We start from the raw sequence: 18,110 nt of genomic DNA, 5'->3' as shown, positions 1-18,110 counted from the left end.
CTTACAGTAAATCATGCATGGTGTTCTAGTTCCTATATTTCCTGTATGAAACATGTCAACATTAATCAATTAGACTTGGGCAAAATCTCTATTCTATTTTAATTCTATAGTGATCCATTGAGCACGTTTTATTTTCAATAAATATGGTTTATGTTCCCTGAATGGAAGGTTAACCAAATAAACATCATCAGTTGTGGGCAAAATCCCTATTCTGATTGTGATATATTTATCAACTGTTAAAACAGTATCACTGTAGGTCTACGCTCCCTGTATGGAACGTTTTCCAAATAAAACAATCAGAAATGGGCAGATTCCCTTTTCTGATTGAAATTTATTGAACCAATTGAGGTTCTAGACACAATAGTGGTATACGCTCCCAAACGGACGTTATCCACATTAAAATAATCAGATCTGGTCAAAATACCTATTCTGATTTAATAGTTATGTGTTTACACAGTCTCGTGTACCAGGTGTACACGTAACAGACTGCAAATTGTAAACAATCGAACCAATTGAGGTTCTAGTGAAAAAAGTGGTATACGCTCCCATACGGACGTTTTCCACATGAAAAACAATCAGATCTGGTCAAAATACCTATTCTGATTTTAATATAGTGATGTGTTTACACAGTCTCGTGTACAGACTGCAAATTGTAAACAATCGACTTTAATATCCAAACTTTTACACTCGACCCGTTTCGTAGCATTGCTCTAATGCAGTGAAAAATCCGGTCAGCTGAGCGTGAAAAAAGAAATAAACATCCGTTTAAATATATATCTTTTTAAAAACGTAGCACTCACGTAACATGTCCGATTTTGACAGCTAAATTCTGCCTTTCCTCGGACCCGATTTAATGTTTGAAAATGGCGGCTAAACAAAGGTCATTTTCTATGTCGTCGTATTTCCAGACTCGTAAACTGTAAAAATGACGAAAACGTGCATATCAGAAACTTGGCAGAAGCGCTGTATTCTGATTCACATTAAATTAATCGTATACCGATATTCCAAAAACAAATAATGTCTTTTATAAAACATAAGGATTTTCAACAGTAAACTGTTAAAAATCCTTGCCGACGAGAAACATGCGTTCTCTTGAACGCAAAAATTAAAACTAAAGCTAGTGTATGTTACACAGGTGAACTATGACGTAGGTGAGTACATCTCATGGATGTAATTTTTAATCACCTAGTTAATTGCGATGAGAACATGTTGTGAAAGCAAACATATTCTATATAATATAAATGTAATTTCATGGTAAGTATATTTAACCAAATTCATATAAAATCTCTAATCTCAAAAATATGACCCCCTATATTTTTGAGTAATGACTAATCATCAAAAGTTTTCAGTATTGTTTACTACATTTTGTTACCATTCTACAGAATCATTTTTACAAATTAACACCCATTATAAATATTTTTTGAAATTTGTTATAAATAATTGAAGATGACATTATTTTCAGACAAAGAATTCCCTGTTTTGTCTGATCAAAATGTAGTAGCTTTCTTGAAGTTTGTCTGACAAATCAATTAAATCTGGTCATCCAATTGCACAGGCATTGTCATATAGCATGTATAGATTTTTCCTGGAACAGTTAGATAAAGGATTTAAATCATTCTTCTCAAAAATTATGTCTAAAAGGTGACAATGGATTTTAAAAATGTGACCATCTAAGATAGGTTTGTTTGGCCATGCAGTCAATGGATGATATTTTGGAATTAAAGGACATAGGATTGGTTTTATGAATGGTGTTTTGTTAATTACCAGTAATGAATTATTTACACATATCCATGGGATGTTTTGACATAATTAATAACCTTTGTAAATAGTTTTGTCAAATATTTATGTATAATGATTTGAGGTCTCAGTAGAACAATTATAATTATATGTCCTGGTTTGAAACCAAATTAATATATATATATATACATTGTACATGTTAATGATGTTGAATCATTTTATGAACTTAAAAATGCTGTTTTTTGCAAATTTTGTGAAAACAAAGTACATGTACTTGTAAATTAAGGCTAATTAACATATATCTTAGATTATAGAATACTATTATTAAATTTAATATATGTATGAGGTGTAGCTGTGAAACTTGCCTTGTGTATAAGTCAACATTCAGAAAAAAAACCTGATTTGGTTTATACAAAAAAAGAAAGACAGAAACTGCTAGACATGCTAGCTATAGTGGAGAATAAGTCCTTCATGAAGACAATGGCGTTGCTTGATATAACTCATGAACGACCTGACTCAACAATCCTTGAGCACAACTTGACTCCTCTGAGTTCTCTCCTAGTTGCTTGTTTACTTCATAGGATGTTGTCAATTCAAACAGGTGCTGGGTCAAACCAAAGATTTGAAAATTGGTAGTTTCTGCTTCTCCCCTGAGTAGTGGCAGTTTGGAGAAGATGTTGCTAAGTTGTAAAACTTGTGTCTGATGCATTTGTCATTTAGAACAATAACATATGTTTAAACTAGTAGCAGTTAAAGTAAGAGCAAGGAATAGTTGGCTCAGAGTCAGAATAATGTGTCCACTGTCCAGGTAGGGCAACATGTCTTGGTGCAGACTGTTTCGCATGTCAGTCTATATAGCTAGTGCAACACAAAGAAGAAACATATTTATTTGGCAGAAATAACTAATATATGTAATTTCAAAGAACACTTAAATGTATTGATTTTATATATTTTCTTTTTCAGGTAAGATGGGGAAACACGCCCTACATTTCGAAAATAGAACCTGTTTCAGGGGTACCAGGTGAGTGAAATGTATATTAAGTGATAAAGGGTTTAATCTGAAAATATTATTTCAAAATATTTGTTTGGCAATTAAAGTACATTTGTCAAAATAATAATTTTTAAAGACAAATTTTTCTTTTCAAACATAGCTAGAATATTGAGTAAATATTGATGAAAGTAAGCCCGCCTTATAAAAACTTAAGACTAAGAGCAGAGATTTAAACTTAGGAAAATAGTATTTCATGACATCATTGGTGTAGTCTTTCTTTGAGTTTACAGTTACATTGTATGTAAGGTTCTGTCTAAAAAATATTTGTTTGTAGACACCTCCTTGTGTACAAAGGATGTTGACTTTAATTGCATTGAGTAACACAATAGTATTTTGCATTCATACACCTTAAATTGGGTTCTTTGACATTGCTATTTGAATAAATGTAATTTTCAGTTATTTTGTGTTATTCCAGATATTTTCTTTAAAGGAGTAGGTCCAGTAAGACCACTTTTTGGCCCCAAAATATAGCAGTTTTACAAAATTGTTAAAATGTATACTCTTAGTTATCTATTGGAAAGTAGAATGCTTCTGCTACATAAATATGGGCTGTTTTTTACAATACGATGTACAAATATCGAGTACTAGCACCATTAAGTCATGCTAAATTACTGAAATCTTCACAATTCTAGCATTTTGGTTAAATTTTAGACAGTTTCCGTGAAAAACGAAAGTGGCCGCATTTTTGTTCATCCAAAATAATTAAATGTAAGTTGTATTTGATGATAATACATAACATATATAAAGGTTGAGGATGTACACGGATGCGGACACTTTCATTTTTGACAAAAACCATCTGAAAAGTGACATTTTTCAGCATATTTGGAAGTTTTTCATATTTTAGTTTGAATCAGAACGTTTTTAATGACTAAATTAGTTAAAATCTTTCACATGAATTAGTTGAATCAAATAAGATAGACACTTAAGTGTTTAAAAAGTGATCAACATCTTTCGTCAGATGAACCTGAAATTTGAGGCCAAAATCGGTCCTTACCGGACCTACTCCTTTGTCGTTACACAACATATATAATCCTGCATAGCATTTCTAGTGGCAATGTTACATGTAAGAATGTAAATATACATACCTGAGATGACATAGCACAATTGAAATGCACTTAAAATATACACCTGTTTCTTGATGATATTTTTTATTATTTTAGGAACAATGGTCACAGTTACTGGAAATATTATGACCACAAGATATGGTAGTAATACACTGACCAGTACAAATGGCAAAGAAAACAAAATTCTTAGGTAAAAATTTAAATCAAGAGAATATAGATTTTTCTTTAGTCTCATATCCATCATTCCATCAAGGATTCCATGTGCACTGGTATAAAATGTCTGAACGCACTCCATATCATATGTTTTTGTGTGTAAATTGAAGTATTTTTTTATTGTACAACTACTGACTTCCTTCAGTCACCCTTTCTATGTATAAAAGTTGACAGATGCTAATCAGACGTAGGATAACTAATAAATTGATTCATTTACTGTTCAGCCATTTTCTATCCAAATAATCCGAAATAATTTACTGATTCAAGATCTATTTGAAGTGCATTTCAACCCTTATTTCAACCCTTTTTCAAAAAAAGTTTTTATGTATCAGACTTGCCTATACATTGCTATATGTCTGTCTGTTGCAACTAGTTAGTTATTTGATTAATTTATAGCAGTTGTAGAAAGGTATACAGAAAACTTATGGTCCTACATGTTAAAGGGGAGATAACTTAATTTCCTTTGTTAAAATATTCTTAAATTATTACAGGGGGACATCATTTTATGAGTTTTAGTTTACAATTATTACAGGGGGACATCAATTTATGAGTTTTAGTTTACAATTATTACAGGGGGACATCATTTTATGAGTTTTAGTTTACAATTATTACAGGGGGACATCATTTTCTGAGTTTTAGTTTACAATTATTACAGGGGGACATCATTTTATGAGTTTTAGTTTACAATTATTACAGGGGGACATCATTTTATGAGTTTTAGTTTACAATTATTACAGGGGGACATCATTTTATGAGTTTTAGTTTACAATTATTGCAGGGGGACATCATTTTATGAGTTCTTGTTTACATTTATTACAGGAGATAACAATACTTAACCAATGCTGTCAAAGGGTTTAGAAATGTTAAATATTGCTGTCCGTTGACTTTATTCTATTTAATGGAATTACAGGATTATCATACATGTGAACCTCCCGACGGGAGTACAAAACTCCCGTTTTCAGGGGTCTCCTCCCGTCCTCCCGTTTAGGAGAAAAAACTCCCGTGTATGAAAAATTTCATGAATGAAAATTTTCAGACGCCATATTTGATCATTTCTTACTACTGTATGGGTGTAATTGACACCTGTGTTAATTTTTACCTTTACATCAAAGAAGATGTATAATTATATGGCTTCACTTGACAGCTTGGGGGTCAAACATACTGATAATCAACGATGTTTACCTCTTGCTAACTGCCGTTGTGTTATAAAAACGATGTGTATTGGGAATATAGAAATACTTTTTTGTTACTTCCCTTTGTTTTATCCTGTTTTCAGTTATTTTGCTTTTAAAAATGTAAATCGTAAAAAGACTAAAAATGATTAATATTTTAATCAAATAATCATAAAAGGATGTTGATTAAATGAAATTAAATGTTTTGGGACAAATAAAAAAATATAAATTTATAAATTATTTTAGCAATCTAGACCTCCTTTCAAGGATTAAATTGAAGTTTATGTGTTTCTCCCTTATCTCTCCAGCCTTAAACTTTAATATGCAGTAACTGATTACAATTGTTAACTAGCAGTTTTTGAACATTTCATTTAGAACCGTTAAGAGAACATTATAATTTTGGAAAAACAAGGAAAAAAGGAAAATTGTCCGAAAAATCACTGTCAAATAGGTGTGTTTGACTTTTGAGAAAATATTAGAGTTATCTCTCTTTGGGTATACGTTGAATTAATTGCCATTGTTTTACAAACACTTGTCTTTTAAAAAATCTATCTAGATGGAAATCATTACTAACAAAAAGGTTAATACTAACAACTCTGTACATACCAAAGATGGCACCAAAGAGGTTTGTCTCTTGGTGTTTTTATGTAAATAGTAAATAAATAATTTTAATGATAAAAAAAAATAAAAGTTTTAGTTAGTTTAATTCTTGGGATGTTAGTATATACTAGATTTTACTGTGCAAGCTAAGAAATAGCAAAACATTTTACACTGTTTGAGTCTTCTTAAGTTTTCTACAAATATGACTTTCATAATGCTTAAAAGCCATGCAGTACTAGTGGTAGTGTATGTTATTTTTTTAATTAATTTATGATGTTGCAAATATACATGTAGAGCTTATTTCTTTCTTATTTGTCTATACATTTACCAATGATAAGGAGATGGAGACATGAATAAAAATCTATACAGATAATTTTAATGATTTATTTGCAAGCAGTGAACAGTCATTTATCAAAAACAAAACAAAACAAAACAAGAAACACATTCTTCTTAATATTTTATTTTATTCAAATAGAAAGGCAATAAGGGTACTATAAACATATTACAATTTGATGGATATTTGAAGAAAAAACACAATTTCTACATCATACGACAAAATTTATGTCGATAAAAAACCTCCTGATCTGAGTCCTAATCTCCTGACCAAAATTTCCAAATCTCCTGATCTGAGTTTCACAGTCCATCACATGTATGGATTATGGTAGTCATAATATTAATCTTATTTGTTTCTTTTCAGAGTGTACATCAATGGCCAGACTTGTGAACCCAAAGACACAGTTACAGATACATTGTAAGAAGAAAACATAAAGCTATATAATCTTTTGTTAGAAATTTTATGAATGATGCTTTTAACTTAAAACTCTATTGAAAAAAAGAAGCTGCAAATATGACTTATAAAAACATCTGTTCTTAGTCATGTTATTCTTTTATAAATGTATTCTACCATTGCATGGAGTGTGATATGATAATTTTCTTATGATTTCACAAAAAAAAAGGGACCATGCTAGATTGCATCCAATATAGAGAACACTTTTTTTGCAGATCATTGAAAGGAAAGATAAACTTTGTCTTCATGCTATAATATTTCCCCACTCTTTTCATTTAAATATTAAATGTTTTATAAGCTCAGCAAGTGTTGCTTAAAACAAATGTTACTGTTGACTGATAAAATTCTGTTCTTTTTTATAGTTGTGAGTTTAGGTTTGAACTTTGAATTCTGTGGATTCATTTATTTTCGTGGGTACCAATTTTCGTGGTTTGAGAAAAACTTACATATTCGTGGATATTAAATTTCATGGTTTTGGCAAAGTCTACACTCATTCCTTTACAAAGTTGTATTTCGTTGAACATTTGAATTCGTGGTTCTCCTGTACCCACGAAATCCACGAAAATTAGTATCCAACGAATATTAATGAATCCACAGTAAGAAAAATGAACAAAAACAATCCAACAGCAGAGTTAACATATAACAAATCTATATTTTTGGCTTTGCACTTTCATGACGAATATTTTATTTAAGTCAATCTCATTTCTGTATCATAAAATATGTTGTTGTGTTTTTACAGCTATGGCCTTGCCTTGGAGCCCTCTGATGGTGTTCATGGTTACATAAAATGTAAAATGGGTGGTTCTTATGTTGGTAACCAGAACATCACTATCATCATAGACTTTGAATATGGAAGGTAGGTAGATCGATGGTAATGTGTAGATAAGCTTCTTACCGTGTATTCGATATAAGTCACGGAATCCAAGAAAACACATTTTTTTTGGATTTTTCAGGTACAGTAAAGGTTGACCATGAAGTTTTAAATTGTTTAAGGACGTACCTATTATTTTTTATGATTACAGAGTTTGATAAAGCAAGGAAATCAAATATTTGTAAAAAAAATTATTTTTTCCTCTATCCCAAAAAATTTGCAACACAGAAACAAAAATTGAATCTACAGTTTGTCTTTTATTATAATAATTGATATAACTGGAAATAAATGAAAAAATTATACAAATATACAAACTGGAGAAATTACTTGACAGTGAATTTTAATGAATAAAATCTTAAATCTTAAGTTTAATCTTTTAATACAGGTCTTATGCCATGCTACCAACAGTTTTATTACGCAGTGATGGAAAACTTGCAATGTTACAAACCTATGCAGGTATGTAGGATGTAAATAGAAAGAGAAATTTTAATATGTAAGGGTTTTAAAATGACTTCACTTAGTTCTGTAAATGCATATCTTGATGCTTTTAAAATTTTAGCCAAAGAAAACTTTCATCAAAATTACCAACAAGTCTGAATTTGATGCCATTTCATATTTTATCTGAACTGAAATTCTTGTATTTAACACATTTTGAATTAATTTTATACAACTTTGACAAATAATCTCCAATCATAAACTCAATCATACTCTGGATTTCAAATGTGGAATTTTATTGGAAGTCAGTTTTATAAGCTTAATACAGTTATATTGTATTGTACATCTAATAATTGTGTGAAATCATTTAAAGTTTTCAAAAAATCATTTTTATACCCCTGTCAAATTGAAAAATTGGAGGTTCATTGATGTTCTATCCAAATTTACCTGTCTATTTCAGAGGTAAATTCCGTATCTCCAGCTGAAGGAAGTATCAATGGAGGAACTGTTTTAACAATAACAGGAAACAACTTTGACGATACTGATGCCCTTGTTGATGTTAAAGTTGGAGGTTTGTAGAAAACATCTAAAAACTTAAATACAATATCAGAAACAAAGAAAGACTTAAAAATACAAACTCATATGGAAAATAAGATGTCCAAATTTTGTCAAATATATGAGGTTATTACTGAATATAAAAGAATAAATGTCTTTTACATGATTGTGTTAAGACAGGGAACTGTGTGTTATTATTTTCTTAAAATTGAGTCCATAAAATGGGTAAGGAAATTTTCTACTGTCTAGTATATTTGTTTTTAGGTGAGACCTGCACAGTTACAACAATGACAGACACAGAGATACAATGTAAAACACCAATCCAACCAGCTGTTCAGGATTCATATGCAGGTATGTTAATATACTGATCAAAATACTGTAGCAACACTTTCAATATGAAATAAGTACAGTGTTCTCCCCAGATATTTCATATAGCATCATGGTAACCAAGAAAATTTGAAATACCATCTTGTTTCTAAAAATTATAGCATCACATCCATAACACAATCTATAAGAAAATCAATTCAGATAGCATCACATTTAGATATATAGCATCACATTACCATGATGCCAAAAGGCCCTGGAGAGAACACTGAAGTAGATGTGATTTGATTGATAATGATAAAAATCCAAATGCACATTTATACAGTCCTAATACTTAGCTGCAGGACCAGCAGCCCAGGTTTGTAAAATTGCTTTAGGGCCTGTGAAACTCTTCTCTACAGGCCAACAGAATCTTAACTAAAATTTTCAAAAGATTAAGCTCCCAGCCTAAAAACTAAAAAAAAGTTATGGTGAAAACTGCATCTTTAGGTCTTAAGCCTTCAACAATGAGCAATATGCTTGTGCTGGCTATTGATTTAAACATCTATCACAGTTTTTTATGACAACTTTTGAGAAAGTGAAAAATACTTTAAGAAATATTATTATGATTTCTTTGAATTATTTTAGGTGGCCGTGGATTATTTGCAGAGCAGTGGACTCAAACCTCTGTTGATTTCGCAGACAGGGCAAACATTGCCGGTTTGTCTAGTTCAGCAGCAGATTACGTCTCCTCTGAAGTTGACAGCAGTTCATTTGTTAATGCAAACAAATCTGGCGCCAATGTATTGAGACTGACTGGTTACTTTGTCCCCAGTATTTCAGCACCGTACAGATTTCTAATCAAGGCTGATGGTTATGCTTCACTGAATTTCAGTGCAACTGGACCAGCTGCTGACCAGGTGAAATATGTTTTATATAAATATCCTTAATTAAACAAAGAATTTATTACTGTTGAAATGCTTGTATAGTTCGTGGTTTTATTCTCAAAAATTGAATCTGTCAGACAGAGGTACAGACTATAGAGTATGATAAGCAAGTACCTGAGAGAACAAGAATGTGTCCAAAGTACACGGATGCCCCACTCACACTATCATTTTCCATGTTCAATGGACCATGAAATTGGATAAAAAATATAATTAAGCATTAAAATTAGAAAGATGATATCATAAGGAACATGTGTACTAAGTTTCAAGTTGATTGGACTTCAACTTCATTAAAAACTACCTTGACAAAAAACTTTAACCTGAAACATGCACTTTCATTTTCTATGTTCAGTGGACTGTGAAATTGGGGTCAAAAGTTTAATTTTGTTGAAAAATTAGAAAGATCGTATCATTAGGAACATGTGTACAAAGTTTCAAGTTGATTGGACTTCAATTTCATCAAAATCTACCTTGACCAAAAACTTTAACCTAAAGCTGGACGGACGAACGAACAGACAGACAGACGGAGGTAGTTTTTGATGAAGTTGAAGTCCAATCAATTTGAAACTTAGTAAACATGTTCCCTATGATATGATCTTTCTAATTTTAATGCCAAATTAGAGATTTTATCCCAATTTTATGGTTCACTGAACTTAGAAAGAAAATGATAGTGCCCCATCTGGTACTTGGGACACATTCTTGTTTTTACCTGAAATTTCTTGTGGAGAAGGGATTGCAGACCAGTGTGAACAATACAAGCCTGATAACTGAACACATAATATTGAAACATTTTTATCTGAACCTATCATAGTTTTGTTCACATTAATATTGTAGGAAACATTTTTTTGTAACAAATATAAAAAAGAAAATGTGGTATGATTGCCAACGAGACAACTGTCCACAAGAAACCAAAATGACACAGACATTAACAGCTATAGGTCACCGACTACGGCCTTCAACATGGTTTGTTAATTTTTATTTTTTTAAATTTCAGACTGAAGTAGCCCGATGTGAGGCTGCTGCTGATGATTACTGGACACACAATGGACAAACCTCTCCTGAATATGACTTAGAAGCAGGAAATAAGTATGTTTGTTTTTAAAGACAGAGTTCAAACAATCAAGTTCTTAGGCCTAATAGTATCAATAACTTTTAAAAAGTTTGACAGTTCAAAATCTATAGTCTACCTGATCAGAAAAAGAGAGACTTGACAGAAACAGTTCACATACTTGTAAAGATGTGCACCTTTTTTTGTATTTTGATCATATTTATTTATTAAGTTTGTAAGTATATGTGTATTAATATTAAATCTCCCTACAATTACAAAGAACTGGCTTATAACATGTGCAAATATGCATTTCAAAGTTTCATCTAGATAAAATTATTTATTCTTATAGATTCTGCTTTTGACGCATTCAAGTAAAATATTAAAAACAGCAAATGTAAAATACTGCATTATTGAGTTCTGTGAAAATGTTTGTATAATGTTTGAGCAAATGATTGACGTTCTTTATCCTTCTGTTATAGATACTTCATGACAGTCCTGGCTGGAAATGCTAATGCTTTTGACAGTGTTAAAGTCTCTGCTAGATCTCCAATATCACCAGTCACTGCTAGTATGAGTGGATCAGCTTACCAAGAAATACAAAATATCATTCTCAACTCTACAAAAACTGATGAAGTACAGGTAAAATATCATTCTCAACCCCACTTAAACTGATGAAGTACAGGTAAAATATCATTCTCAACCCTACAAAAACTGATGAAGTACAGGTAAAATATCATTCTCAACCCCACTTTAACTGATGAAGTACAGGTAAAATATCATTCTCAACCCCACTTTAACTGATGAAGTACAGGTAAAATATCATTCTCAACCCCACTTTAACTGATGAAGTACAGGTAAAATATCATTCTCAACTTTACAAAAACTGATGAAGTACAGGTAAAATATCATTCTCAACCCCACTTTAACTGATGAAGTACAGGTAAAATATCATTCTCAACTCTACAAAAACTGATGAAGTACAGGTAAAATATCATTCTCAACTCTACAAAAACTGATGAAGTACAGGTAAAATATCATTCTCAACTCTACAAAAACTGATGAAGTACAGGTAAAATATCATTCTCAACCCCACTTAAACTGATGAAGTACAGGTAATATGATAAAGATGTTGGATTACTTTACAGATCAGTTAGTCACCACTTTCCTTTAGTGAATACTCGTAAATTCTATTAATTATTGTATACATTGAAAATTCTCAAAACTGGCTGTCTGAAAACTTCAGTCAATTTGTTTAGAATTGAAATCACCAAGAGTTACTTCCCTTTAATATATGTATTTGAGTGTATGGGAAAATGTGTTTTTCATTAATTATGTTTATTTTGTAGGAGATAACAATCAGTGGCTATGATGCATCAGTATCTTCTAAGTCCGAAGTTCAGAAAGTTTCCATAACAGATATTGCTGCACAGAACATAGATGCTAAATTTCGATTAGGATTAGATGGAGTCTTTACAGGTAAAATCAATAAATAAAAGAAAGAAAATAATTTGTGGGGGATTGAAATGAGATTTTGTTTTTATAGGTATTAATGTCTTTCATACTAGCTCCATACATTGATATCTCCTGAACTTGCATGAAATATTTGCCACTGGATGTTAAGCAACCAACAATAAATCAGTCATACATTGATATACTTAGAACACGCCCTCATATTACATGCTATCACAACTGTATTCCAGCATGCAATTCAAAATTATGATCGCCATTGCAATATGAATGATTTTGTAATCACAAACAGCAGGTGTTGTACCATATATTTTATCTTTGCAGCTCCTTTGACTGCTACATCAGATGCTACGGCTGTCACAAACGCCCTGAACGACTTAGCTTCTCTAGCACCTGATACGGTCACTGTCACTCAGAAATCTCCCTCAGATACATCAGAAGAATTCACAATTACATTTGAATCAACAAGAGGTATGTTATTAAGTTAATAACATAAAAAAAGGCTAAAATTTTATGAAATATTTCAGAAGACAGTAAAATTTTGTTTTTACTTATTTTCTTATTTTTCTTGTGTATGTCACTTAATTAAACTTTTGATTATCAACACCTGAATCCTAACCTTCAAGATCAAATTCAGATAAAATTATCAATTCTTTCAATGAGTTTCAATTAAACATCAAATTAAAAGGCGGTGTAATTGAACTTATGGCCTATTAAACCTCTAATTTTCAAGCATTTCTTTCTCATTAGGCACTCTTTCCTTGTATATGATATTCTTCTGTGTCCACACTTTTTAAATTTTTTGTTTTCTATAGGAAATCTGCCTCAGTTGACCTCCATGGTAGAATCTAAAGGCAGTGGTTTGAATATTCAAATTTCAACAACCACACAAGGAGTGTCAGGAAAGGGCAAGGCTCATCTAGAAATTGATGGAGTTTTCTCCCCTGCCATAGCTGATGATGCCACTGCAAGTGAGGTAAAATAAATTGCATCAGATTTGAACTTTTCAAATTTATCTGATTTTGAGTGCCTTTCTCTGCAGAATGATTTTTGAATGAAATGTCCTTATGGAATTGAAATATTTGAATTTATATGAGGTTCAATTGTATATTTTATTCATCTTGAACCTTACACTTTTTATTTGAATACATTTGAGAATTTATTACTGTTGAGAATAATATGTTACTGCTTAAAATGTAAACGACATATCCAACAGAAAAGCACCACCTAAAAATGTTCTTGTTCCTAAAATAAAATCACTACTAACATAAATATTTAACAAAGCCAATTTTACAAGTTAAAAATGAATAAATTATAAATAAATATTTTTTTTTCAAATTTCTTTATTGTAGGTTGAAACAGCTCTAAATTTAAAAAAAAAATCTAACTTTTTTTTTCACCTTAGGTTGAAACAGCTCTTAAAACCATGTTTGGAGTAAGATGTCCATCATCTATTGCTGCATTTAAAGATGGAGTTGCTGCTTACTTTGAAGACTTTGAAGGGAGTGTGTCATCACGCATGGGTGAAGTTGTTAATGAAGTTGAACCTCTCTGTGGTCGATTTTCTATCAAAAATCCAAATTATATCTACCAGACAGCTGATAAGAAGCTAGGACCTAAAATTGGAACTTTCAGAGAGGTAAGTAATTAAATTTTTTAAATGATTTTTGAAAATGAGTGTAACTTATATATTATTTGTACTGATATATAAATTTTGATAACACTTTGCAAAAAAATGTTCTAACTACTTCTAAGAAAAAGCATAAACAACTGTTCTTCTGATAAAGCCTGGCCAAGTTATGGTAGAATGTTTCAATCAAGGTTGCAGTAAAAAAAAAAAACATAAAGACAACCATGACCAGAATAAAGTAAAAAGGAGAAAAGATTGAAAAAGTTTATGTTTAATGAATGCTTATTTGTCTCATATCCTAAATTTCATGTAAATTAATATTTTGATTTTGCACGAATATTTGTTTTTCTTTTTACTAAAATGCTGAAAATTTAAATTGAAAATAATGAAATTATTAAATTTTTATTTCAGTTATGTTTTGGTTACAAAGGCAGTATTAAGCAGTTGAAATTCCAACATACTTATAAAGGTGCAGAGAGGAGCCGCTGGACTTACATTAATTTCGAAGGAAAAGCTTCAATGGACACGTAAGTGTTGTCAAAGATTCTTTTTATATTTTAAAAAAATTGACAAATGCAAATCCATCAATTTCATAAAAAAAACAAGCCTCATTATTTGTTGGAACAATCCATTTGTACACTGGTGACATTGTGTCACCTCAAAGGAAAATCCTAAAGTATGCTAGACAGGGTATTTGAGATGGGCACTGAGAAGTAAAATGTCTTCTTATCACATTGAGGAAGGAAGGCTTAGCTAGTATTATTTATGTATAGAAATGAAAACAAATAAAATTTGATTACAGTTGCTATTTGTTTTGTGAAAAAACAAAATTGTGAACTAATTTTCAGTTTTCTTCTGTTTTAGATGGAATTATACTTGTATGGACATTGGTACTCCATTGATAGCCCGTGACAAAGATGAATCTCTTCACCGTGTAGATAATATACAAGTTATATCCGACGAGGATGTATATATTGATACTGTTGCTATCGTGTTAGAAAGTAGTTCTGATGTTGGAAGTAAGCAGATTCATAAGACAAAATACAATAATAAAAAAATGCAAAAGATACAAAAGGGGGTCATTCAAACCTCAAAACAGCAAATTAATAATGAAATTATAGGAAAGCTGACTTTAAATTTTTTCTTATTAGAACATTATAAAAATTACAAGTTTTTAGAATTTTTGCATCATCAGCTATATGGCCATCACAGAAAATATTTATTGCACTAAGCTCTGTCTAATAACATGTATAAGCCTCCTCCACACAAAGTTTGATATTCCAAGACAATATATGGTTTTTCTGTTCTTTTCTCATTATTTTCCACAAAATTAATCATATAAGTGTGATAAAAGTTTTCAAGGTTATATTTTTCTTATTTCAGGTGGAATGAATTACCAAAGATACAGAGCCGCTAAACCAGGAGGCTTCCCAATGAAGACTGTCAGTGTATCAAGCAGTGCAATGAATCAATATCAGGTTACCATGGAACCATTCGAATGTGGAAACAACTTTGACCTCTTTAAAATTGCTGGAACTCAAACTGTAAGTCTTCCTTCTACTCAAGATTTTTATCAATATAACTGTACAGAAATTCTAAAAGTTTATACTAATCTTTATTACAAAATTTTACCTGTAGGCCTCAAAGGATAACAGATAAAATATATACCAACAAGAACACTACAAATTTACATTTAATTTAATACACAAAAGTATTTTATAATCATGATAATACTCAGGTTGTTAATTTTACACCAGTGACCAAACATTGATTAAAAGAAGAAACAACTTGACCTTAATCTTGTTTTGCCATGTCAGTTTGAATAATGTAAAGTGAATAGTATAGATACAGACTTGGACTTTATAATTGAAAAATATTTTATATATTTCAGGGAATATCTGTTGCTGTTACACAAACATCTAAAGCCAACCCACCAATTACTGGTACCTTTACTGTAGCCTACGAAGGAGCTACCCTAAGTAAGTTTTTTCTTTTCCCAAGTATTTGTATCCTATTGTGAATTTTATATGCTAGGCTGATGATTGTTCGAAAGCTAACAAAGACATTGGATATGCTTTGTGACAAACCTTCGGGCTATGTGAGATATTAGCATTACTTAACATCTATCATTGACAACATTTATTTTTTTATAAACCTATTATCATCCTGAACATGCATAAAATATTTGCCACTGGACTTAAAGCAATCAATCAATCGTTGTTATTTAATTTTTTGAAAATTTTCTGAAAATTCTGAATTCTGAAACCAATAGACCAATCTCAACCAATGTTATTTAATTTATTGAAAATTTTCTGAAAATTCTGTAGACCAATCTCAACCAAACTTGAATTGAATGATCCTTAGGAATATAAAGTATGTTTGTGGTTTTTTTATCCTGCGTAAACTTACATGGCCACCACAGCTAACAAAAGAACATAGGGGTAAGTGCATTGATTGCTTATTAAATTGTAACCATAATAGAATCAAGTTCTGTATATAATAAAGCTTTATAATTTTATAGGAATCCCAGTTGACTCTACAGAAGAACAATTGAAAGTTTTATTGGAATCTAAGTTTAAAGATACAATGGGACAGGTGGAAGTTGTTCATCAAGGAGACTGTTCTAACTTTGCTTGGACTATTACCTTTTTAACCAACAGGGGAGACCAGTCTGAGATAACAGTATGTATAACCATTTTAAATTATTCTGAGAAACATCCTTGATATTGTATAAGTCTTGCTTTTAATCTCTTCTTTGTGATATGGATATATTCTGGTGATTTTTAGATACAATTTACACATTAACCATGGTAACAGATAAGACTGGTTAATTGATAGTGTAATATCAAATGAATTTTGCTTAATTTGTAAAATATACAGAAAAAGTATGTTGTCTTTTTTATCTTCTAAAAGCATGAAAATTTAATTAAAAGAAGCACATACAGATATATTTTTCATTTGAATCAAACAGATATTTTTTTAACTTTGGAACTAAATCTCTGCGGGAATCCTACCGCATTTTTGTGTCCTTTATATTGGTTTAAGGGCCAGCTGAAGTCTGCCTCTGAATGTGGGATTTTCTTGCTGTGTAAAAGACCCATTGGAAGCCTGTTTTCTGCTCTTTGTTTTATACACCCTTAAATATAATATACTGATTTATTGCCCCTCTCTATATATAAATAGACCTTAGCTTATAGTCAAAGATAACTAAATGATAGACTGTAATTAAAATGTATGATATTCAGTGTCTATAATAAATGTATTTGTATGACATCATATACATTTACTACATGCAAGGGAATATAGATTAAACTTTTGTACAGTTTATTTGGTTCTATTTTACAGATTAGTGACCAGAGCAATTTGAATGGAGCTAGTCCAAGTGCTAAAACAGGGACCGTAAGAAATGGAGGTCATATGTTGGACACCATTGGAGGAGATTACCTAAGGACACCCCACACTAAACCTCAGGTAGAGGTTGGCATAAACAATGTCCCCTCAAAATGTGCTGGAACTTGTGACTTTGAGTGGAAGTCAGACAGTACCCCTACATTTACATGGGCATCACCTGTTCAAGGTACTTAATTTGTAATGTTAGATAAAGCTATGGGCATCTCCTGTTCAAGTAACTTAATTAGTAATGTTGAAACATGATCGAATGCATTCATTTATTTAGCTGTCTTCGTGGAAATAATAATTTGGCTTTTTTAGCTGTGAAAGATATTTGGTTTCATTTTAAGCCCTATTATCTCAAAATTACCACTATAAAGGTATTTTATTCTTGACATTTATTTCATATAAAATTTTGAAATGTAGTTGAATTTTGTATCCTTTAATTGTTGAGTATTTTTTTATTAAATCTTATTGATTGTTATTACGAAATACAAATTTTGGTAACAGAACCGAGTATTGTTTATGAAAATATTTTTCATTGTTATTCAGGTACACAAGCTTTGGGAACAGAATTGACCATTGATGGTACTGGCTTTAGTTTAACTCAGGCTGACAACACAGTGACAATTGGTGGTGTAGCATGTACAGTCACAGCAGCAGCATCAACCTACTTAAAATGTAATGTTGGAAATGGACCAATGGGACAGTTTCCTATACTCGTAAAAGTAGCAGGAAAAGGTCAAGCTACAGGGTCAATACAGTTTACATACACAGCAGAAATTACTGGAATTAGTGGACAAACTTCAGGAAGTCTTGCAGGTATTATATTTGAATTATTTT

The 18,110-nt window shown here is 31.1% G+C and overlaps 1 protein-coding gene across 3 annotated transcripts in view; it reads left to right on the top strand.

Moving 5' to 3' along the window:
- LOC134721038 (fibrocystin-L-like) overlaps positions 1-18,110 on the top strand; it is a 95,297-nt gene that overhangs the window by 40,428 nt on the left and 36,759 nt on the right. For all 3 annotated transcript variants that reach the window (XM_063583723.1, XM_063583722.1, XM_063583720.1), the window contains exons 5-25: positions 2,701-2,758; positions 3,949-4,042; positions 6,535-6,588; positions 7,364-7,480; positions 7,881-7,951; positions 8,391-8,501; positions 8,750-8,836; positions 9,437-9,708; positions 10,727-10,818; positions 11,260-11,419; positions 12,127-12,256; positions 12,572-12,718; positions 13,063-13,223; positions 13,653-13,886; positions 14,289-14,404; positions 14,742-14,896; positions 15,261-15,421; positions 15,769-15,856; positions 16,399-16,559; positions 17,223-17,454; positions 17,820-18,089. In XM_063583723.1, the coding sequence (XP_063439793.1) occupies positions 2,701-2,758; positions 3,949-4,042; positions 6,535-6,588; positions 7,364-7,480; positions 7,881-7,951; positions 8,391-8,501; positions 8,750-8,836; positions 9,437-9,708; positions 10,727-10,818; positions 11,260-11,419; positions 12,127-12,256; positions 12,572-12,718; positions 13,063-13,223; positions 13,653-13,886; positions 14,289-14,404; positions 14,742-14,896; positions 15,261-15,421; positions 15,769-15,856; positions 16,399-16,559; positions 17,223-17,454; positions 17,820-18,089 (2,971 nt within the window). The remainder of the gene's footprint in view (positions 1-2,700; positions 2,759-3,948; positions 4,043-6,534; positions 6,589-7,363; positions 7,481-7,880; positions 7,952-8,390; positions 8,502-8,749; positions 8,837-9,436; positions 9,709-10,726; positions 10,819-11,259; positions 11,420-12,126; positions 12,257-12,571; positions 12,719-13,062; positions 13,224-13,652; positions 13,887-14,288; positions 14,405-14,741; positions 14,897-15,260; positions 15,422-15,768; positions 15,857-16,398; positions 16,560-17,222; positions 17,455-17,819; positions 18,090-18,110) is intronic.

This window comes from Mytilus trossulus, chromosome 6 (assembly GCF_036588685.1).
Source record: "Mytilus trossulus isolate FHL-02 chromosome 6, PNRI_Mtr1.1.1.hap1, whole genome shotgun sequence".
Taxonomy (NCBI): domain Eukaryota; kingdom Metazoa; phylum Mollusca; class Bivalvia; order Mytilida; family Mytilidae; genus Mytilus; species Mytilus trossulus.
The sequence above is the reverse complement of the archived record's forward strand: the minus strand, read 5'-3'. Positions and strand labels throughout refer to the sequence as shown.